Source organism: Drosophila yakuba, chromosome 3R (genome assembly GCF_016746365.2).
Source record: "Drosophila yakuba strain Tai18E2 chromosome 3R, Prin_Dyak_Tai18E2_2.1, whole genome shotgun sequence".
Taxonomy (NCBI): domain Eukaryota; kingdom Metazoa; phylum Arthropoda; class Insecta; order Diptera; family Drosophilidae; genus Drosophila; species Drosophila yakuba.
In genome coordinates, this window is record NC_052530.2 from 16,150,589 (window position 1) to 16,171,613 (window position 21,025).

The 21,025-nt window shown below is 43.6% G+C and overlaps 1 protein-coding gene across 1 annotated transcript in view; it reads right to left on the reverse strand.

Annotated features, from left to right (window-relative positions):
- Positions 1 to 14,799, reverse strand: part of LOC6537071 (box A-binding factor) — a 35,469-nt gene extending 20,670 nt beyond the window's left edge. Inside the window, exon 1 of the mRNA XM_002097596.3 lies at positions 14,405 to 14,799. Within this exon, the coding sequence (XP_002097632.1) occupies positions 14,405 to 14,428 (24 nt within the window). The 5' untranslated portion in view covers positions 14,429 to 14,799. The remainder of the gene's footprint in view (positions 1 to 14,404) is intronic.
- Between the last annotated feature and the right edge of the window lie 6,226 nt (positions 14,800 to 21,025).

A 21,025-nucleotide genomic window follows, 5' to 3' on the forward strand; every position in this document is an offset into this window, starting at 1 on the left:
ATTCAATCACCCGATCGATCGATCGATCGATCCATCGATCATAAATGAATGCAGCAGTAGAACGTATCACCCCCGATTTCAGATATTTCCTGAGTATCGCTGCGTCGGGAGCTCCTGTGTTTCTGGGCCACTTTGCTTGTTTAGTTATACTCGTGGACGCGAGGCAGTGCAGCAAATAAATCACAACAACGGCACGGCGGTGATAAAAAATCGCTTTTCACGTGAGAGTAAAAGCCCCGGTCCCAATGCTGCGCTGCCGACGGTGACTGTGACGTTGATGCCGCTGTTACAATGCCGCTGGCGGCGCTGTTGGCGATTTGAATATGTTATGATGTTGATGTTGCATGTTGGCCCGCGTCGCCAACTGGTTTTATTTTTATTCTCTATTTCTATTGCTTCTACTTCCGAGTTCAATGCAAGCGACGTCGGCTGAGGCGGCAGCTGCGACAGCGGTATAGACGTCGGCAGCGACGTTGCGCAACCGCCCACACGCGCTACGCCTGCCGCTGCCGTTAGCTTTTCTAAATGTGTGTGCGTGTGTTTTGGCGAGGCTGCGTCGTGCAAATATTTTGCTAGCATTCGCTATTCACACATACATGTAGTTGGTGGCCCAGAGGCTGCGACACCCCCTGAGGACAACACCCACCCACAGAAACACCACTGTGCTGAACTGAACTGAACGAACCACCCCCACCAAACGTGTCCCATTGAAAGCTAGCCGGCAAACAACACACATGTTGCTTCGGTTTAGATTTAGACGAGTTTTGAATGCTGAATAAATGGCCCGAGTGGCAGAAGCAGCAGATGAGTGGAGAGGGGTGTCGGGGAGGAGGACTTTTCAGCAGCAGCACCACCACCATTGTACTGCTACTGCTGCACCATCCACGGCAGCAACACCGCAGCCGCTCAACAACAATAGCGATCGTGTTGCAAAAACAGGTGTCCGCTTCGCAAAGTCTTGCCTTCCAGTTGAATGTTTTGCATAGCCGGGAAAGCTCTGAATATGGTTAACTAAGAAGTCATCAACAGAGTTAGTTATAGTCCTCCTGATTATGATATTTGAATTCAATAGTCTTAAAAGTCTTAAAATGATAAGATATTAAGTCGAATCTACTAATTATCTACTAATTATAGCAAGATATTTGTTATTAAGTCCCAATATATGATTATGAAGCTGTAAACATTCCTACTCAATAAAATTTACTTAAAATAGTTTAAAAACGGTTAAAGGTATTTTTAAGAGTTTGTAATATTTGATGCACTGATCGCCAATTAGTGTGTTTGAAAAGTTTTTCAATTTGCAATTAAATAGCATTGTTTTACGGGGTTAAACTTGCCGTTTTTTTGGCTTCTTAAGCTTAAATTGGCAACGTTCCTGTAATCTGAATTTAAAAGAAATTACTAGATTTGTTTCCTAACAACTAATTACCTGCATCCTTACGAAGTTTATTACCTAATTACTGCTTGCATCACTCACAAACACACATGGGGCATATGGGGACTTCGTGCTACTCATTCGCCACTATAAAGCAGGAATAATAGCAATCAGAAGGAGCGAGCAACGCTCAGTAATCGAATTAATTCAACGCCAATTATACAATCTGTCAACAGGAGCAGGAGCAAAATAGGAGCAACCTGCAGCAACGAACTGCCTGAACCGACGACCCTGACCGATAGCATCGGGTGCAACCTGCTGATAAGAAACCATTCGAACAGGAAGCACTCGCCGCCGTTGTTCAAGGAACAATAATCAACGGCAGCGCCACCACACAACTTATCTTCACTGAAAAAAACGGTAGAACGAGAAAGTATGCCATTTGCTGAAATACAGGGTAAACTTCTTCAGTAAAGCAGGTGTAGATTGGTGTTCCTTAAGTAACATCATCCATACTTCGGCAGGAGCTCAGATTCCCCAATAAGGTAACTAAAAGCTGTACACAATTGTTGAGTAGCTTGTTAAAAAAGTCAGCATTTTGCGTAAAAGCTGCTTAATGTTTTTGCTAATTGTAATTTCAATTTGATTTCAGAAGACAATTGAAGTAGATCCCGTTTTGTTGAATCCCCATTATAAGAGTACCTAAGTTTAAACAGAAATATTTAAAATACTGGTCCTTAACATTGTTAGGAGATCTGAACAATATCAATTGAATACTGAAACTATGGTTAGGCTACGTCATTTTCCAGAAGTGTCCAGAAAAAGTCTTGCATTAAGCACATAGAGATCACGCTCCTTGTCGATTCTGCACTTGTTCGGTCTGCCGCGAACCTATCGTCATCGGTCTATCCGATCCGATCCGATCCACTCATTTCCGCTTTGGGTCCGGTGCTTGTTGTTGTTTCAGGGGAGCAACAATAATAACAGCAACTCTGCCACAAAGGCGACCATTCGGAACCGCCGAGCGAGAAACTATTGCACCTGATTGCCTTGAAAAGCGAGCAAAACCAAAGTGGCAGCAATAAACAAAAGCGATCCGTTCGCGGCGAATTCGACGTATCGCTTGCGGATCACCTCGCCGCAAAAACAAAAGAAAAGAGAATTCTCATTCACTTCCTGCTCTCTTCCTCTTGCAAAAACTACGAAAACTTAAAACCCAGCTGACGACGACGACGACAAGTTTTCAAACTGAATCGTTCGAAACTCAATTGTTGTTGCTGCTGCTGGCTGGAAATTGCAGAGAAATTCCTTTGGCTTAATTAGCCTCTTTCGTTCGAGGCGAAAATATTTTCAAATGAGAAACGTACATACAGGCCGCCAAGAAAGCGGCACAACAACGACGACACCAGCAACAACAACAACAACAACAGAAATGGCAGAAAAAAGAGTGTGGAACGTCAGGCTAAAGCAAAAACAACTCTGAGCTCAGAGCACAAATGAAACCAGTTTAGTTCATTTCGTTTCGTTTCGTTCATTAATTCAAAATTTCCATTTGAAACTTTTTTCCCTCTTCTGTTGCTGCTTCTTCTTCCTCTGCTTTATTTTGTGTGTGCGCTCAGCTCTTCTCTGTTGTTGTGCTGTCGTTGCTCATCCCCGATTCCCAACCGCCCGCTTCCCTCTTCAACAACCAACCCACCCGATTCCACCCCACCATTCACCCCGCAGCCCAACGTCATCGTCATAATCAGAGTTTTAACATTTTATGTACAGAGTGTACAGGCGGTACTCGATAAGGGATACCACTAGGACTAAAACCTTAACCGATAACGATTGTATAAATTGAATTTCAATATTTAACATATAGTTAGATAATATATTCCTTTGATTAATTAAGTAGTCAAACAAAACAAAACAGAAATTTATGTATATTATAATGCACAATAATTTAAAATCATTTTTGTTCTGCTAAATTTATCTTACTTCTAATTCCCAATGTTTTAGTGTTTTTAATTAAAATGAAATCATACTTTTATAAGCAAAATAAGCAAAAGTATCTAACCTTTTCTTACCTAGCAGTACTCACTGTATTTATACACTCCCCCACACACAGCCGCCTCGTACATAGAGTAAGAGCAAGAGAGAGAGGGCCGAAAGGCAAAGCTCGTTTTCGTTGCGACGCCGAAGTTCGTTCGTTTGGTGTTTCGTTCGTTCTCTCCCACAATCCCAATGCTCGACTCACACCGCTTCACCGACCGCCAGCTATATACACATAACCTACAAAAATATGTAGCCCGTACATACAACGTCGGGTTGTATGTGCGCTGGCTGCTCGACGATATTTGTGCGGCGCATCGTGTGCGCTGTCAGAGGCAAATGGCTTGATGGCCGTACACCCGTTGGCAGGGGGCCGAGGCGGAGGCGGACGGGGTACAGGAACGGCGAGCGGGTAGCGGGATATTGCAGGCTGGTTGGCAGACAGGCGGCATAACATCAGCAGAGGCAGCAGCAGCAGCTAAAGCAGCAACACAAGTGCACAGGGTTGCCAGGCGGTTGGCCATACGAAACGGCATTGAACCCTCGCAACGGGTCCCACAGAGCAGATTGCGAGCAATATAACGAGTTCCTTGAAACCATAGATTAGTTGGATTCATCGTTTAAAGTAAAACGTTAGAGAACAACCCGACCGGCAGATCCAAATGGTTGATTTTTATAGTACTACAAATGTAAGATCACTTGAAAATTGCTATAATTCTATATTTAATATATTTCATTATATGGTTGATACTTTTAGATTTTCAAAGCCTCAATCTTGCACTCTGATTAAAAAGTTTGACAATTTCACTTATGCAGCAATACGAATCTTCAGCCTTTCCGCCAGGGGATTTATTTCTTTAGCTTGCCTATCTACCCTGGCAACCCTGGCTGACGTAGTATCGGGTTTTATATGTACATACATGCGCTGACGCTGTCACGGCCTCTGCCGTTTCCCTTCCTTACCCACCCCAGACCCGACCCGACCACTCATTGCCTCTCATCCCACACTCATTCTCGTTTCGTTCATTTCGACCGTCGAATAGTCCCATCGTCCCATCCGACGGTCGACTGTGGGACTAAACGACCAACCAACCAACAAACCAGCCGACTATCCGACCATCCGACCGACCGTCGTTCGCCTCGGCGCGTCGTATGTGGGAACGAAATAATACCTATACAAAAAAATTCTTTTTCCCTCGGTTTTTTGCCCCGGCCTGTGCTTCTTCTGGCTACAGCTTGGCTATGGCTCTGGCACTGGCTCTGGCTCTGGGTATAGCGACAACGAAAAAGAGAAAGACTTGTGGGTAGAAAACCAACAAAGTACGACTATAAAGTACGGGGTCGACGGGACCGATGGCGGAAGGCGGTCGGTGGGGGAAATGGCGGTTGGCGGGTGGCACGGTTGAACAGAAAAATTTAAGATGCTTTTGCTAAAGCGAACCAAGATCTGTTGGCTGTGCTCGAGCTCTGTTAGAAGCATGTTGAAATGAAATTGCTGAACGGCGAGTTGAGCTGAGCTGAGCTGAGTTCAGTTGAGTGCCAGGTCGAAGAGAAAGAGGGAGCGAAAGAAAGAGGCCCCTTCGTAATGGTCTCTGCCGCTGCCACTGCCTCTGCGTCGTCCTCTGCTGCTACTGCGGGGGTGGGCAAATGTTTGGCAGCATTTTTGTATTAAAATTTTATGCGAGTGTGCGGCGGAGGCGGCTCTTGGTTGTTGTTTTTGTTGCTTGTGCTGGTTGTCGCCGTCGCATCCGAGAAACTTTGAACATGTTCGGTGCTGGTGCTGGTGCTGCTGAACTGATGTTGTTGTTGCCTGTGCTAGTTACTTGAAATATCAGCAAAGAGGAGGTTTAATGTTGCAACCGAAGCTTTAAATACCCTTGCAAGACGCGTTTGTGTTCCTGATTGTAGGATCGTAGTATTAGTATACATTTTCTATCTTTGGTTTCTATTCTTAATATATGACGATATATGTATCTAGTTCTATTGATAAAACTACGCGATTCTGGGCACATTGCAGTTATCTTGCGTTCGCATTCGTCGTGGCATATCTTAAATAATACGTATTTTGAATATTGTTCAGATATGAAGATTTTGAAAAGGCATTAAGGTCTCAAAACAGTTATCATGGAAATTAAAGCAAGGATCCAGCACTAGCTTGCCAAATATTCGACAAAATATGAACCCCGTCCCACGGGTTAGAGCAAAAGAGTGCTGCAGGTTTCGGCGGATTTTAGTGTGGATATGTTGCGCTGTGTGGATGACGACGTGAATGTGGAACGACGAGCCGAAACAGAGCGAACGGAATGGATGCGACGCCAGCCAGGGACGTAGTTGGGGATTGGAAAAGGGGACGGAGGCGACGGCCACGGAGATGTTGGGTGCTAGTGTCGATGAAGACGCAGATTCAGATTCAGAGATGCGGATTCGGGTCCAAAGACGAGCGACCAGCTGTTGGCCTTGTGTTCGTCGCACTGTTGTTGGCATTATTTTTGGAGACCTGCTTGCTCTCACCATCGCCATCGCCATCGCCATTGCCTCGCCTCGCGTTTTCAGGCCGCGGAATGGACTGGATGATGATGATGACTCGATGCGATGCGATGCGATGCGATTGAGTAAAACTTATCCAAACAACAACAGAAGCGTTAATAATGTTTGTGTTCGGAGGCGCTGGCTATTTTTGCCCGATCGCTTGCGAGGAATTGCGACTGTCGAAATGATCGGTTCCATGGCTATACGTGTATGTACATTATGATCTCCTCTCCGGGGGCTGAACACCATTGATAACTGAGATCAGGTGCACAGCCAGTAATCGAGATGGCCTAAAATTGCTAATCTTGGGGTTTCCCATTGGCTGATTGGCGCTGCATTCGTTTCTTTAACGTATGAAGTGTTCTTTCATTTGGTTTCTGGGTCACCGAGAATAGATCTTTGTATTCATACCGAATTGGTCGGAATTTTCTGACTTCAAGCTAAATGTTCTTGGTGAATAACAGATCTTGAGGTGGAGTATGAAGTTTTTGGGTGATTATTTAACATTTTAAATAGTAGTGTTAGATAGTAGTGTTACTTAAAATTTCTAAAATTTAAAAGAAGCTGATAACCCCAATGAAAATACGAACATGTTCTAATATTTAAATTAGAATTCCTATCTGCATTGGCTTTACTAAAAATGCACTGAATCGCATGATCTTCTGGGTACTGTAACTGGTGTGTTTAAGCTTCTTAGTATTCAGTTTGTTCTACGAATGCTGGTTTTCATAGCCACTCTTCTAATGCCAGTTTCAATTTCCGAAAGCTCGCATTGCAGCCACCCACCTAGCATGATTCGTCTGCCCCTCCCGTTACCACTGGCCCCTTGGCATCCTGTTTCCCTGACCAATCTCTCTAGCCCTGTCAATTCCCCAGTCCCGTCCGAGTTGTCCCTGTCGGATTAGAGTTTTGGCCAGGGCCAAAAGCTGGTTACGTTCAGTTCAGTTCGCTTCGGTTATTGCTGCCGTGAGGGGATGCTTAGGGTATCAATGCAACTTCAGTTCTATGATTTTTCCCACTGGAAAATTAACTTTTCGCAACAGCTAGGGTTAAATCAAGGCTTACGAAATGATCGATAGTTCGAAAATAAACCTTTTTTAAAGTTATTTGCAAATTGAGGTACTTCTGTTTTACACCCAATTTCTAAATTTAAATGTAATATTTAAGTTAATTACTGATTTTTCTGTGTGAAATTGCTCACAAGATATTACATTATGAAAAATAATACATTTCCTAACGGTTAGAGTTCCTGAGGTTTTAGATGTGAACCTAATTCTGTTCTGACATAACCGCTGACTTTAAAAATACATTTTTAAGAAATATAAATATAAAAAATAAATTAATAATTTCCCCCATCTATTTTCGGTACTTTCAAATTTTCTTCGAGTGCAGCTGGCAATATGTAATGGAATTGTGAAATAGACAGGGTGTGGGGCGCACGATTGGAGCTCCACGACCGCGCCACTCGAAGGAAGAAATGCGATTGCCGATTGGGGTTATAATGGATTTCGACAGTCCAAGAGTTTTGCTCCAGCAGCGCTGCCGGCGTCGACGTTGCAGTGGCAGCGCTGCAATCGGTTCGCTGTTCCTTTTACGCTTATTAGTTTAATTTGCCGCTGCCAGGGATTGTGGATGCTGCAAACTGAATGCTGACTGGGTTGCCTCTGCGGTTGTTGTTCAGTTGTTCAGTTTTTATTACGAATTTTTTATTTTTTTCTGCTTATGGCATGCAACATGCTGCTGGCTTTGAAGTTCTTCGGCGACTGACGCGAGCGCTCTCTTCGAGGCGACTCCAAACAAGTTCGAATTCGCGACGTTGCAAGGTGCATTTGCCCCATTCCCGAAACGCTTGTGTGTGTGTGTGTGTGTGTGCGTGGAGTGTGTTTTGGTCGGCCGTGGATTGTGTGCGGGCGATTTGCATATATGCAAAACACTTGGCAGCGCCGCAGAGCAGCCAAAAATCTGAGACTGCGACTGGGCAGACTCACATGTTGCATTCGCCTTTAATTTATGCCGATTGCCCGCCATCCCTCTCTGACTGCTGGCTAGTGCCATCCGTCTCCATACGTACATATGTATGTACATACATACATATGTGTGAACAAATGTCTATCCGCCTCGCTCTGTCACAGCTCTTCGACTTGCAGCTCGGCGTTTACAGTTAAAGCTATCAATGTCACCGCTTGACAGCAGACAGGCGGACAGGTAGCGCCACCTCACATGTCACCTAAGCTACAGTGGGTTCTCGAAAACTAGAACATAAACGAATTATAGATTAAGGAGCCTTGAGAAGAAAGCTTTGTGCCTCCAGTTCTTGTAAAGGTTCTATTTTAAGTTAAAGTTTGTATCTATACATAAAGAAGATTATTATTAAGATTTAGAAGAAAATATGAACTTTAATTTGTAAGGACCTATGAACATTTAATATTTTAGATGTTTTACAATTCTTCACTCGTATATTTTGAGTTTTTAAGAACGAAGAAGTGCAATACTACAGGGATATTATATGAAGGCCTGTATAAAATAACATTTATACTTGGATATGAAAGAATAAAGAGAAATATGAATTTAGTAAATTTTTACATATCTACAAATTAGTTTTATTATGTGTTTGTTAATATGTATGTATATATTAGGGGAAGTCCCCCAGACAAATAATTATCACCATCACAATAAGTTAACATACGCGGTTCAAAGTCAAGAGAAGACCTTCGCATGCAAGAAGTTTTGGCCAAATAAAAACATTTGAGCGGCAAGAGCTTCTAATTTTCGAGCGACCACTGTGCCGTTTATCTGTCTATGTTGTCCGCAGGGGTGAGAGGGTAGGAAGTTGAAGGTCGTTCGTTCTCCCTGTCACTCACACACACACACATTCTCGGCCGTACTCATATTTATTTATTACTTTTTATGTTGTTTTAATGACGCCGACGACGTCTGCTCTACTTCATCTGTTTCTCTGCCGGCGTCGCTGGCTCTGCCGCTATTGGCATCCCTGTCGCTCACCCGCGATTATTTTCGGGTTATTAAACCAACCGCAACAACTCAGACAGCAAGCAACAACAGCCACACACACATATAAAAACAAAAAGAGCCGAGCCACTTGCAGTTTTTGAATTGCTGATTAATTTTATTGCTTGTTGTAATGATAAATTCGTTTTTTGTCGGTTTTTGTTTTGATCACTTGGTTCGCCGCTTTACACGTGACTCGACTCTGGCCCCTCTGCCGCAGTCGCTGCCGCCGTCGACGTCGCCGCTTCGTCCTATGCCGCAGCGCAGCTCTTGCCTTTTGGTCTCCGGCATTTCCTCTGCCGTCTATAATTTATTAATTGTGCTCAGAACGTGAATCGCTGTCGTCGCCTTTTTTGTTTTGATACGCCACTTCGTGCTGCCAAAGGGTTGGGTGGTCGGTCCGCAGGGGGCGGGGCTTTCTGCTGGCATGGGGGAACAAGTCTCGTTGTTTTTGCCTTTGCCGTTGCCGTTGCCATTGCACTTGGCTAAAGAGCCCCAGCCCCCAATCCTCGAAGTGGGGAACACTGTGGATGACTCTGTGTACATGTCAACTCAGACTCAGGCCTTCTGATGCGCTGCTGCACATTGTTTACGTAGTTTTCGTGACGCAAAGAGGCATCCACATTAGCTGAGCTTCGGCAGTTGATTAACAGCCGTCTAATTAGCTAGTGCTACGGTAATCGCTCGTTATTAAGTTCTTATCAATCACTAGTCGTACAGATAACTTTTAATAACCAACAACGTAACAGTACACTAAATGAATCTATGGCTAGTGCAACATGCTTAATTAATCGAAGTGTAGTTATACACATGAATTTAGGTGGCGTGCTTAGCTCAAAGGATATGCTTTTTATATGGACGTGGAATTTCATTTCGACCTAAAGCATATAGTATTATTAAATTAGCAGTAACTGAGTTTGAAATAGTCCTGTCTTCAACAAATGTTCGAAACATCTATTTCCCACATCTGATATTTCGGAAATCCACTTGTTCCTAGTACTTGGCGGCACTTGACGACTTCTTTCCAGTGACCCATTTGTATTCCACATGCGATCCGCATTTGGTGTCGTTATTGGAATCGCACTTTCGCTCTCGTTCGTTGTACCCGCCGGTTTCGTTCATTCATTCCCATTCGATTGTCATTTATTAGGGGCCGATAATTACGTTGACGTTTGTGTTTGACAATTTTAATGGGTTTTCTCACGCTAAGCAGCGCAGTCGACGGCGGCGCCGCTTTGTCTTCCAATTCACTCAGTCATAGTCATTCAATTTCATGCCTCTTTCTGGTGGCCGTCCGTCCATTGCGCTTGTTTGCTTCCGACGTCTGCCTTCTTTTTACTGCTCTGCTCTGCTGCGCTGTCCGCTTTTTTTTCGTTCATATTTATTTAGCTAATAATATAAGTCAAATCGAAATTATTTATGACACCCGGCATCGAACGCGAGTGTCTGTTTGTGTGAATGTGAAATCCGACTTCGACCCTACCCCAATCAGCTGTTGGCCGTGCGGCGGGGCTTTTGTTTTGATCGTTATGTATGTAAATGGCTGAGAGATGATTTTTATTGTTTTTATAGCCACTGAATAATCAGCGTGGGTTGATAGTGAATTCTCGCGTGCCGCCGGCTGGTATGTGTGAACTCGTAGTAAATATTTGGCTTTGAAAAATTGCTCAATGAATGCCACGGACAGCTGATCTAATCGTAAATGCTTTTTATTGTGACGCGTTCCCGGGTTCCCCGTTTATGACCACGAAACTAGTTCGCAATTCATATCTTAAGATACATGTCTATAGATAAAATATCTGGGATGGTGCACAGATGAAGGAATAGCTCAAGCTAAAGCCCTTATTTAAATACTATCTTTATTATTGCTAGCACTGTTCAGTACTAGTTAGTTTTAGTTTATATCCTAACTCTTCTTCGCTATTTTCTGAATCCCTTATCTTCTTTCTTGAGTTCCACTCATGAAATGAACAACACTGAATCCGTAAATATGCTCAAGCCCTTGATAATCCCGTCAATTTGTTTTCTGTTTTCCGCCTTGTGTCAGTGTTTCGCACAACATAAAAAGGATTGCGGTGTTTTCACTATGCTAAATGCCAAAAAGAAATCTCACCGCCCCAAACCATAAAAAAAGTAGCGGCATTTGGTTGGCTTTCATGTATTTCCTCTTGATTAGAAACTGCAAAGCAAAACAAAACCGGAAAAAGGGTTATTTTTTATTGCTCTCTGCTTGTGTATCAGTGTGTGTGTGTGAGTGTGAGTGCCTGTGTTTACTTCTTAACTTTCGGCGATTCCCTTGGTCTTTTTTCTTTCTTTTTTATTATTATTATTGTCGCCGTCTTGGGTCGACTGCGCAGCTTTTAGCATTTTTAAATTGACGTTTATTATGCGCGCTGCTTTCGTCGGTGGCGTTTTTTTATTGTTTTCCTTTTATTTTGGTGTGTGCCTTTGCGTATATAGTCAACATTGTTTTTGTATCTCTCTCCTTGTGCCGTTGCCGTCGGCGTTGGCGTCGGCGTCGGCGTCGACGGCGACTGAGACTGCGACTGTGCCGCTGGCAGCGCTGCGCTGCGCCGTTTCTTTAGTTTGTTTTGGTTTTTAATTTAATCGTTTTTGTGGCCGCTCTTTGTTGTTGTAGTTGTCGTTAAATGTGCTTAGCACGTGCTGCCGGCCTACTGCCTCTGCCTCCATCTCTTTCACTCCTGCGCTGGTTATTGTTGACTCTTGCTTTTGCTGTTGGTTTTGCTTTTGCCCTTTTGTGTCTGCTCTTGATGCTTATTAGCGAGTGGCATTCACTCACTCTTTCAGCCAGTCACTCACCCTCCTCCCATCCTCCTCCTTTGTGCTTCTCCTCCTCCGCTCCATCATTCTGCGTTCATTCATGACAGCAGGTTGCTCTGCCGTCGCTTAGAAACAAGTGGCCAATAAATTATGGCCGCAAAGAGCGAGAAGAAGAAGACTAGAGGCAGCACGCTGTCCATTATTATGGCCCATTGAATGCGTACTGGTAAATACGCATAAAGCCGTTATACAGTCAAACATCACTATACGGAATTGTCCACATCAACTCGAATACAATTGTGCTACAATACCACTCTACATTCGTTGCATAAGTTCGTTACTCCGCGTTCATAATGCGACTTTGATCGCTTTAAAACATCTAACTCTCAAAACAAACAAGCTCAATGCCATTTATAACATGTTCAAAACGCTTTAAAACATGCAAATGTATTTATAGCTTACTTATAAGCAAGGTGCAAGTCGCAAAGGATGCTTTGAAAAAGTTAGTGGGACACTAACTGCACATAAGTTTACATTTTTCAAAAGCATATGTAAAGTAAGGTGTCATTCATCTGACACTCATATAACGAGTTTTAAACATTTTTAAATGGATATCCCTAAGTGATATACAAACATAAAAACAGTTAGAACCGCTTTAAATAAAATGTAGAACTCAAATGCCCAGTGGCGGCAATTGTTCATTCACCACATGTTTGCGGTTCGAGTTAGAGATTTTTGCCTGTATTTATAGCCCGGAAAAAAGGGTTCGTCCGCCGCCGGCTGCTGCCCCTCTCCCCGTGAATGTGTTTCGTATCCGGGCTTTTTTATGATACGGAAACTGACCTAAGGTATGCGACGGGCATTTGCATGGGACCGATAATGAAAATGAAATGCCGGGGTGCCACGCCCACTGCCATCCCCCATAAATGAGCGGAACAAGCGCAAGTCATGATGCTATTATTATACTACGTTCGGACTTTGGTACGTCACTGTGTCAAGGACAAGTGGATTCTACTGCGGTGAATGTGTGTGCAGTTGTGTGTGTGTGTAAATTGGTAAGAGGGGAGTGGAACGTGTATTTATTGTGGATTTTCCGTTTTACGACCTTTGCCCTTGTTAATCATTTCTGTAGAGCGGTCGAATATGTTGACGCTTAATTTCCCTTAACAGCTCCAATAAAAAAGAGCATTACAAATTTGAAACAAAAACCTTTAGACCGATTAACTGTCCTTAGCAAGTTTTACTTATCGTGTAATCTCAAGCTTAACCTTGTTGAAGTTAAAGACATTTTACCAATCATTAAATACTAAGTTTGGGAAAATTATTATAACTAAACTTTGTAAAACTATAACGAACATAATATTGTTAAATACATTTCTATCCGGCAAATTCCTGGTACCAAACACTTTTCCCAAAGCCAGCATATCTATCTTGCATCGAACACTTTGCCCAATTGTGGGTCAAGTTTATTTCAAAAATTTATTTCCTCTTCGTGTTTTATTTGTTGGGAAACTTGGAAGTTGATGCCTGCAAAGAATCTTAAGTGCCAATGCACTTTACATGCCTCCAACCAACCGCACCGCCCCATGCGATTGCCACCCCCTCGACGTGTATGACATTTTTGCCGTTTTTGTTTTGCTCGCCGGCTTCTACGCCTCCACCACAATCACCATCACGTCCGCACCACCCACCTCCACCCCCCTCCTTCATCATCCATCATCACAAAAACTTTCATTTAATTGCTGCAAGCGGTAGAAATAAAGAAAGAAAACAAAGAGAGAGAAAAAACCTTGATGTTGTTGGCTTTTGTTTACTTGGCTTCGATTGCGATGGGGGCTTGTCGGGAAAGACCCCAACTTGGGAATGGAAATCGTATCTGAATCGGAATCGGGCATCGAGAATCGAGAATCGGGGGATTCGAGGGAATCGAGCAAATGGCTAGCTGGCGACGCGTGCTGTGCGTGCCTACTACAAATGCCCCACATGGATGTGCGTGCTGCTGGAGGCCGCCATCCTTGACCCCCCACCCAATGGCCACCACCCGTGGCACCCCTGGCCAATCCATTGAGCATTTCCCGTGGCCATAGCCAAATGACTTTTCAATTGGTTTCGCCGGTGAACGGCAAAGGAAACAAGCGCATAAAGCGTAAATGCCGATAGAAGAAACTCAAGAATCAAAACAAAGATAGCGAATGCACCTCACATGTGTACTCATATGCAATCATATCACACACCGCCATAAACCATATGTAGATCCGTGGACCCAATTAATGTAGGGAAACTGAACGTTCATAATAAGTTGATACCACCAAATAAATCATGATCAATTCCAAGAACATTTGCAGCTCTCTAATATTTTCAAGAAATGTAATATATAAATACATCTCTTTAAATTAGCTTTCCAGTGTTCACATTATATAATAATATGTACCAACATAAGGTATTATATGTAGTAAGAAGAGATTATCTGTCCCATCATACGCTGCACCAATGGCAGGTAACATCCGATCGAAATTTGCTAAATTCAGTTTCGATTTAAGTGTATGCCATCTTAAGCTACAACAAACACGAAGCCAATAACCAATCGATGGCAAATATCATTCGACAAGATCAAGGTCGGTACTTATAGAGTGAGCTACTACAGTAAGCTCTTATCACATATCACGATCTACTCACATTGGATTCCGTCCACATTTTCATGGTTTCCTGCGAAGTCTTGAGGAGGTAATCTTGGCTGGCGGTAATTTAAGTTTGGCGCCTTTTTCTTAGTCGCTGGCTGTTTTGGGTTCCGTGGTGTTCCTTAGCCCCAGCTCCACATGTTTGCGGGTTTTTGGGGGAGATGGGAAACTCGATCGCCGGGCCAAGAACGATTCACTATATAGCACACACAAATCACACACGCTCTGGCACAAACACACACGCAGACCTCTGGTCCGATGTTTTGTTGCCGCTGGTGTTCGAATGGGAAAATGGGGAAAATCGCTGTGGAAAATTTACGTAGTTTTTGCTCGGGCTCTGTGGCTTTGGCCGAGCGCCTTTGGCGTCGTCGTCGCTGGTCGCTTGGCGTCTTGTTGTGCGAAGTGCAGAGTTCGTACTGAACGCTTTCGGCCTGGCCAACACACTCGACAGCCGGGTGGCCAGGGTTGCCGTCGCCGCGCCTGGAAAACTCTCTGCGCTTTGGCAACTCTGCCACATGCGCACGTTGTTGTTGCCAGCTTTTCCGCCTCGAATTTTCGTATTTTCAGTTGCTCTGTGGAAAGCCACCAGGCTGGGACACAAGCGGCCGAAAGCCATGGCTCCAATCCCAATACCAAAACTCAGACACCACACTGCTCCCAATGTACCATGCCTTCCGCCCCCTCCGCTCCCTCCGCTCCGCCCAAGCTCCACCTTTTCATCATTTCCTGAACTATTTTAGTGGGCCCAACCAACAAACAAAGCCAACTCAACTTGGCTCGATTCAATTCGGCTTGCTTTAGCTCAGCTCGTATGGGGTTTGCTTTGCTCTAGCCGCCTTGCTCGTTTTCATAAAGTCGATAATTGTGATTGGCGCCTAACGGTTTCTGAACGATGTCGAGTAGATGTATCGATAATATGGTATCTTTGTTGATAAGGGGGGATCGATGTTTTTGTAATGGAAATCGAAGTTCTACATGTCGTAATGTGTAAGTACATTCCAGTTCATATATTACTTATACGCAACGTTGGCTTTTAACTAATTTTCTTATTTTGGAGTTGCAGACTAAATCAAGATCCCAAACAGATTATTCACGATTCTGTAAGATAATGTGACAAGAACAAGTGAAAGCTACAAGTACTTATATATTTGCAGTCTGAAAGAGTAACATGGCGTATGATTGATATAGTCAGAGTCCTTATAACAATGTTTTTAGTCAGAGTCACATATTTCTAAAGAGCAGATGTATGAGTTGTATTAAATGATCTTAAATTACTGTAAACTTAAAACATATCTTAGAATTAACCATCTCCCCAATACAGTCTCCAACGTAGTTACTGAAATCTTAAAACATAGTTTAAAAGTAGCAATCTAGTTATAATTTTTAATGATGATCAAACAAATGAATTTTAAATCAGTTCAAAGAGGATCCTAAGTGCTCATATCAATTTTACTGATTGCGAAGGCTGGCGGCGTAACGTCGCACCTGATATCGCCGACTTTTATCAGTTGACAGTGAGTCAGGTGCTCTGCAGAGCGAAGCGACCACAGTGCCGAACGACCTTTTGCTGACTGATAAAAGTGGGCGGCTCGGGTGGCTAGGCTCTCTTTCCCCACACACAGTCACACTCACGAGAGCAATTCCCCGCCCTCCGACCCCGACCCCGCTGACTGCTGATTGCTTTGCTTGCTTCGCTGCACTCACGCTCACACACACACACATTGCTGAGGAGAGAGTTGGGTGGCTCTTTGTTTGGCCCAGGTTCTCCCACAGTTACCAACCAACATCGACCTCCACCTCCCTCCCTTCCACTCGCTCTCTCTCTCTCTTTCATGAGAGCCGAGCCGAACGGAGAGCCGAAGTTTCTGCTGCCAAGGCAAAAGCTAAAGCCGCACTTAAACAAAAAAGGTTATTAAATTCTTTAGATTGTGATACAAATTTATAAAGTAGAGATACTCTAAATTATATGAAACTTGCTAATAATATAGGAGATTAGGAAAATGCTTCAAAATTTTAGAAACATGTTCTTAATTTTTGAAAATGAAGAGTTCGTTTGGCAAAAGTTTTTGTTCAGTGTAATGCCGGATTTCTAGTTTTGTCGTGGTCGCTGCTGCCTCTGCTTCTGTCGCTGCCTCTGCTGGCGGAAAACTCCTGGTCCAAAGGCAGCCAAAACAACCGTCGACGGATGACGACGTTTTCCGACTAACAACGGACGCGCATTTTCCACCGTTTCGAGGCAAGAGCGCATTGAAATTTGTGCGACGCAGCGCAGCCTCGAAATTGGCAAAAGGGGTTTTTTTTCAGGGGATTTGTAAGAGGGGAAAGCGCAGTGGTAATGGGTGGCTAGCAGAAAGGGGAGTCGGTTAAAGCTTTAACGATGTTGGCCACTCTGGCGGCTGTGGCATTCATTGTTCGCCTTCGAGCGCCAGGCGGTGAAAATGCCATTTTCACTGAAAATAAATATGACTTCCACATACTCCCCAGCAAATGGAAAACAATTCCATAATGTTGCAACTAGAATGAAAATCAAAAGTTTAAAGTTAGTTCGTTTTAAGATCGAGCTCTTAGAAAATTTGAAGATTTCTGGAACATTATAATTTGTTTGAAATCGTTGTATTTTCAAAATATTTCAAATTTACCTTGTTAGAAAAGTATATTTTTTACTAACTAAATTGTTTTGTATAATAAAAACAATTCATTCTTGAGGACACTTAAAAATGTAAAAGAGTAATATAGAATATTAAAACGTATTTTATTTAAGAAAAATTAGTTCCCATATGAATGTTTAATCGCGCAGTGTGGCGATGTTGTTGCCGCTGTTATTCATCCACTTTGCGTATCCTTTGGCTGTGCTGCTGATTTGTGCGCAAAACTTTTACAACATCGCATTGGCAGTGGCAGCGGCAGAAGCAGAAGCAGAAGCAGGAGCACCAGCAGGAACAGAGGAACAGAATCCAAAGTGGCAACAACAGCAACGACAACGGCAACGGCCACGGCAACTCGCAACTGGCAACCTATGGCTATGGCCATGGTATCAGCAACATTAACGAGTCTCAGCAGCGACAGCGTCACCGTCGACGAGCGCCGTTGTTGTCGCGTGGTTATTGCCGCCAGTTGCGGCTCTGCTTTGTCTACGAAAGGTCGAAGACGGAGTCTGTGGTCTGTCTCAGTCGCAGCTTCAGTCTAAGGGGACTCAGCCTGAAGTGACAGAGGCACGGGCAGGGGCAGAGGCAGAAACAGGGGGCGGGACACTCTATCAGTCGCCTATGGCTTTGTCCGCTCTATCAAAAACAAAAAAAAAGTTCAAATATGCATTGCCTTGGGTTACGGGGGACAGGTCATAGGAAGGATATAGGATATGTGCAGATGGATGGGGCATAGTTAATCAGCCGGAATTTCCGGAAAGTTACAACTGTCTAATAAGACAAGGGGGTACAACGTCTTTGATCAATTGATCACATATGGCATAGAAAGCTAAGATAAAAAGAGAAAGACAGTAAGTTAAAGAAAGATCTAGATAGACCAGCATTAAGAGAGAGATAAGTTAATATTAAGATTGCTAAGATTATAAATGTATTTCAAGAGTTAAAAAAATAAGATTACTATACTAAGAAGTTGTGGTTAATAGGAGAGATTTAGATTTTATATTCGAAAATATAAGACTCGATTTGTAAATTAGAAGTGGGAAATGAAACTAAATTTAATAAATTTATTATCCACCATGATCTACAAAAAGTTTAATTACAAACATTTCGGATTGATCTTCCACTGAAAGCCCCTCATATATCCCAAACACATTTTCTATTGCTCAACTTCCATCATTAAAGTCTTAACCGACTTTGCCTACGGAAGGCTTTAATAATTCTGTGTTTCTAATAAAATTCTCTTGATTGCCCGAAATGTTAATCATTTATTGATATTTCATTTCTGCCACAGGCCTTTCTACGCGCTTCTCATGCCCGACTCGAGCCGTGTCCACAGTCCACATCCACATCGCATCCCATGCAGCCCGCTTCTTTCGTTCAGCTGGCTAGCTGGGGGTTGACTGCTCGCTTTGATGATTTTGTTTTCGAGGCTTATCCACCCCACTCTGCCACAGTGGAACCTGGCTTGCAGTCACCCTCATTTCAACGTTAGAATCTCCCCTCGTAGAAGTGAAAGAATCTTCCACAAAGGCATATCTGCCACCTGGGATGGGTGGCCATATGTTGGGGGGATCTCGGAAAAGGATTTCACCTGAGCGCCTGTGGAAAGGCATTTGTCAGAGCTTTCACTGTATGTGCCATAGCTTACACATACATTTGCTGGCCCTTATATACATGCATGACATACTCAAATACATATGCATCTATATGAACACACACACAGAGACACACACACACCTCGGGCATATACACACATCTATAAGTAAGCATATGAAGGCAAACAAAACTGAAAATGCGGTAAGCCAGGGGCGTGGGCGTTTTGGTTGTTGAATAGGGACTTCTATAATCTTTAGAAATATTTGCCTGCCCCAAAAGTTTATCTAAGGCCCCTTGCCTCCCCCATCGATGATGATGAGCAAATGAAAACGTTTTTATTGTAAGATGTTTTAATCAATCAGAAACTAAAGCAAATTTAATAATACAAATAGGTGTTATGGTCTGAAACTAAATTATTATAAGCTAGGGTTTGTTTTATTTTTGTTTTGAAACACACAGTTTAGAATTTTCGATATTGACATTTCCGAATGTTCTGGCAACTAAAAGGTTCTTCTACAAAATCATTTAGTTATATACAAAAAAATTAATATGCCTACTTAAGTACTTTAAAAGTAAAAACTAGTAAAAAGTTCGAAGGCGAACTGAAAAGATTATCGCGAATAAAATCCCCTTTGCTGCGGACGCCTCTGGTGTTGCTGCTGTGATGCGTTGCCTGTCCTTGTTGTTGCTGTTGTCGTTGTTGTATTTTGCCGCAGCAACAACAGCAACGGCAACAAAAACATCAGCAAGAACAACAACGAACATTCGTTTCGTTCGTTAGATGACTGCCTCTGTGTGTATCTGTATCTCCGCCTGTACGTGTGTATATCTGTGTGTGTGTGTGGTGTGTGTTTGTGTGTGTATACAGTCCTACATTTCCATCGATTTAATCTATCTGACTACGACATCACCCAAACACACACACACAAACACACACACTTACCAAACCCACCCAAAAGGGGGTGGAGGGAGTCGTAGAGTGGGTTAGTGAGTGAGTCAGTGGGCGAGTGGGTGGGTTGGTGGGTTGGCGGGTTCGTCGGTCGACAGTCGACGGTCGACGGTTCGACAACGCCGACGATCCGTACAAATAACGAAATGGCAATGGGGTGTACTTGTACTGCGAATGAAAATGGGATTGGGATTGGGACGAGATGGGAGTTGGGCTCCTCGGAGTGGGAATGGCAATGGAACTGGGTGCTGTTTTTGCTGGTTGGTTGCTGTTGCCGTTGCCGTTGCTGCTGCCTCTGCCTGTGCCTGTGCCTTTGCCGCTCCATGAGCAGTGACACGATGCTAGGGCACAGTGGGAGTGGGAATCGAATCGGAGTCGGACTGAGACTCCACTCGGGGACTGGGACTGGGAATGGGAATGGGCCAAATTTTGGTTCGTTTTGGTGCGACTATACGTAGCTCCTAGCTTGGGTTCTGACTATGACTCTGGCTCCGGTTCTGGCTGGTTCTACGGCTTGGATTGGATTGGACCCAGTGCTGTGTGTGGTGCTTTTTGGGCTGAGTTGGAGCCGCATAAATTTCGCTCGTCTAGTTGCCTCTGTGTGGCATTGTGTATGCCGACAACTACGACGGCGCCACAATTGAACTGTCAGTAAGCCGAGTAGGGTATGGGGTATGGGGGAAGGGGGTGGAAAATGATGAAGGGGAGTCGATTGGTGGGCGGGGGATAGGGTCGGTACTGGGACAGAGTGTAACTCATAGTGCTGGAGTGTGCATAGTGTTGGAAAAGCACAAAAGGATTTCCCCCTCCAGCCAGGAAGCGAATAAATTCATGACGAAACTGCAGTCTCTAGTCGCGCGAACTTCTGTGCAGAGCTTAGCCAGAGTTGCCACGTTTCGCTGCGCAGTTCATTAGTGATTCTGAATGTGGATGCTCAGTCATCAATCTGAAGGAAATGCGCACGATATCTGCTCCCCCCTGCCGTGAATGCTTTTTTATATGAATGCTTCTTTTTTTTTGGTCCACGGTGGGGCTTAACTAGGGTTGCCATGTTCATAATGCAGGCAAATAAGCTCAGTGCATCATCAGAATTCCATTACATTTACAAAAAATATGTCTTATAAATGGACAGTCTTACTGCCTGCACCTAATATCATGCCCTTAGATACGAATATTTTACTTGTATCTCTCTTACAATAATTTTAAGTCAAATGAAAGCTTTGCTCCCAAAATTATGTTTGTATTTGACTCCTGATGAAACTTAACTCTAAGGCTTGGTTTCGGTATCATTTTAATTATATTCACTTCTAAAATGAAATTAACTACTTTTTGTGGGCCAGTCTGCCAAGGAGCTAGCCATCGCCCAGTGTATTCATATATTGCCATGGCGACAACAATGCAACAAAGCGATGCCTTTTGGTTAGAGATG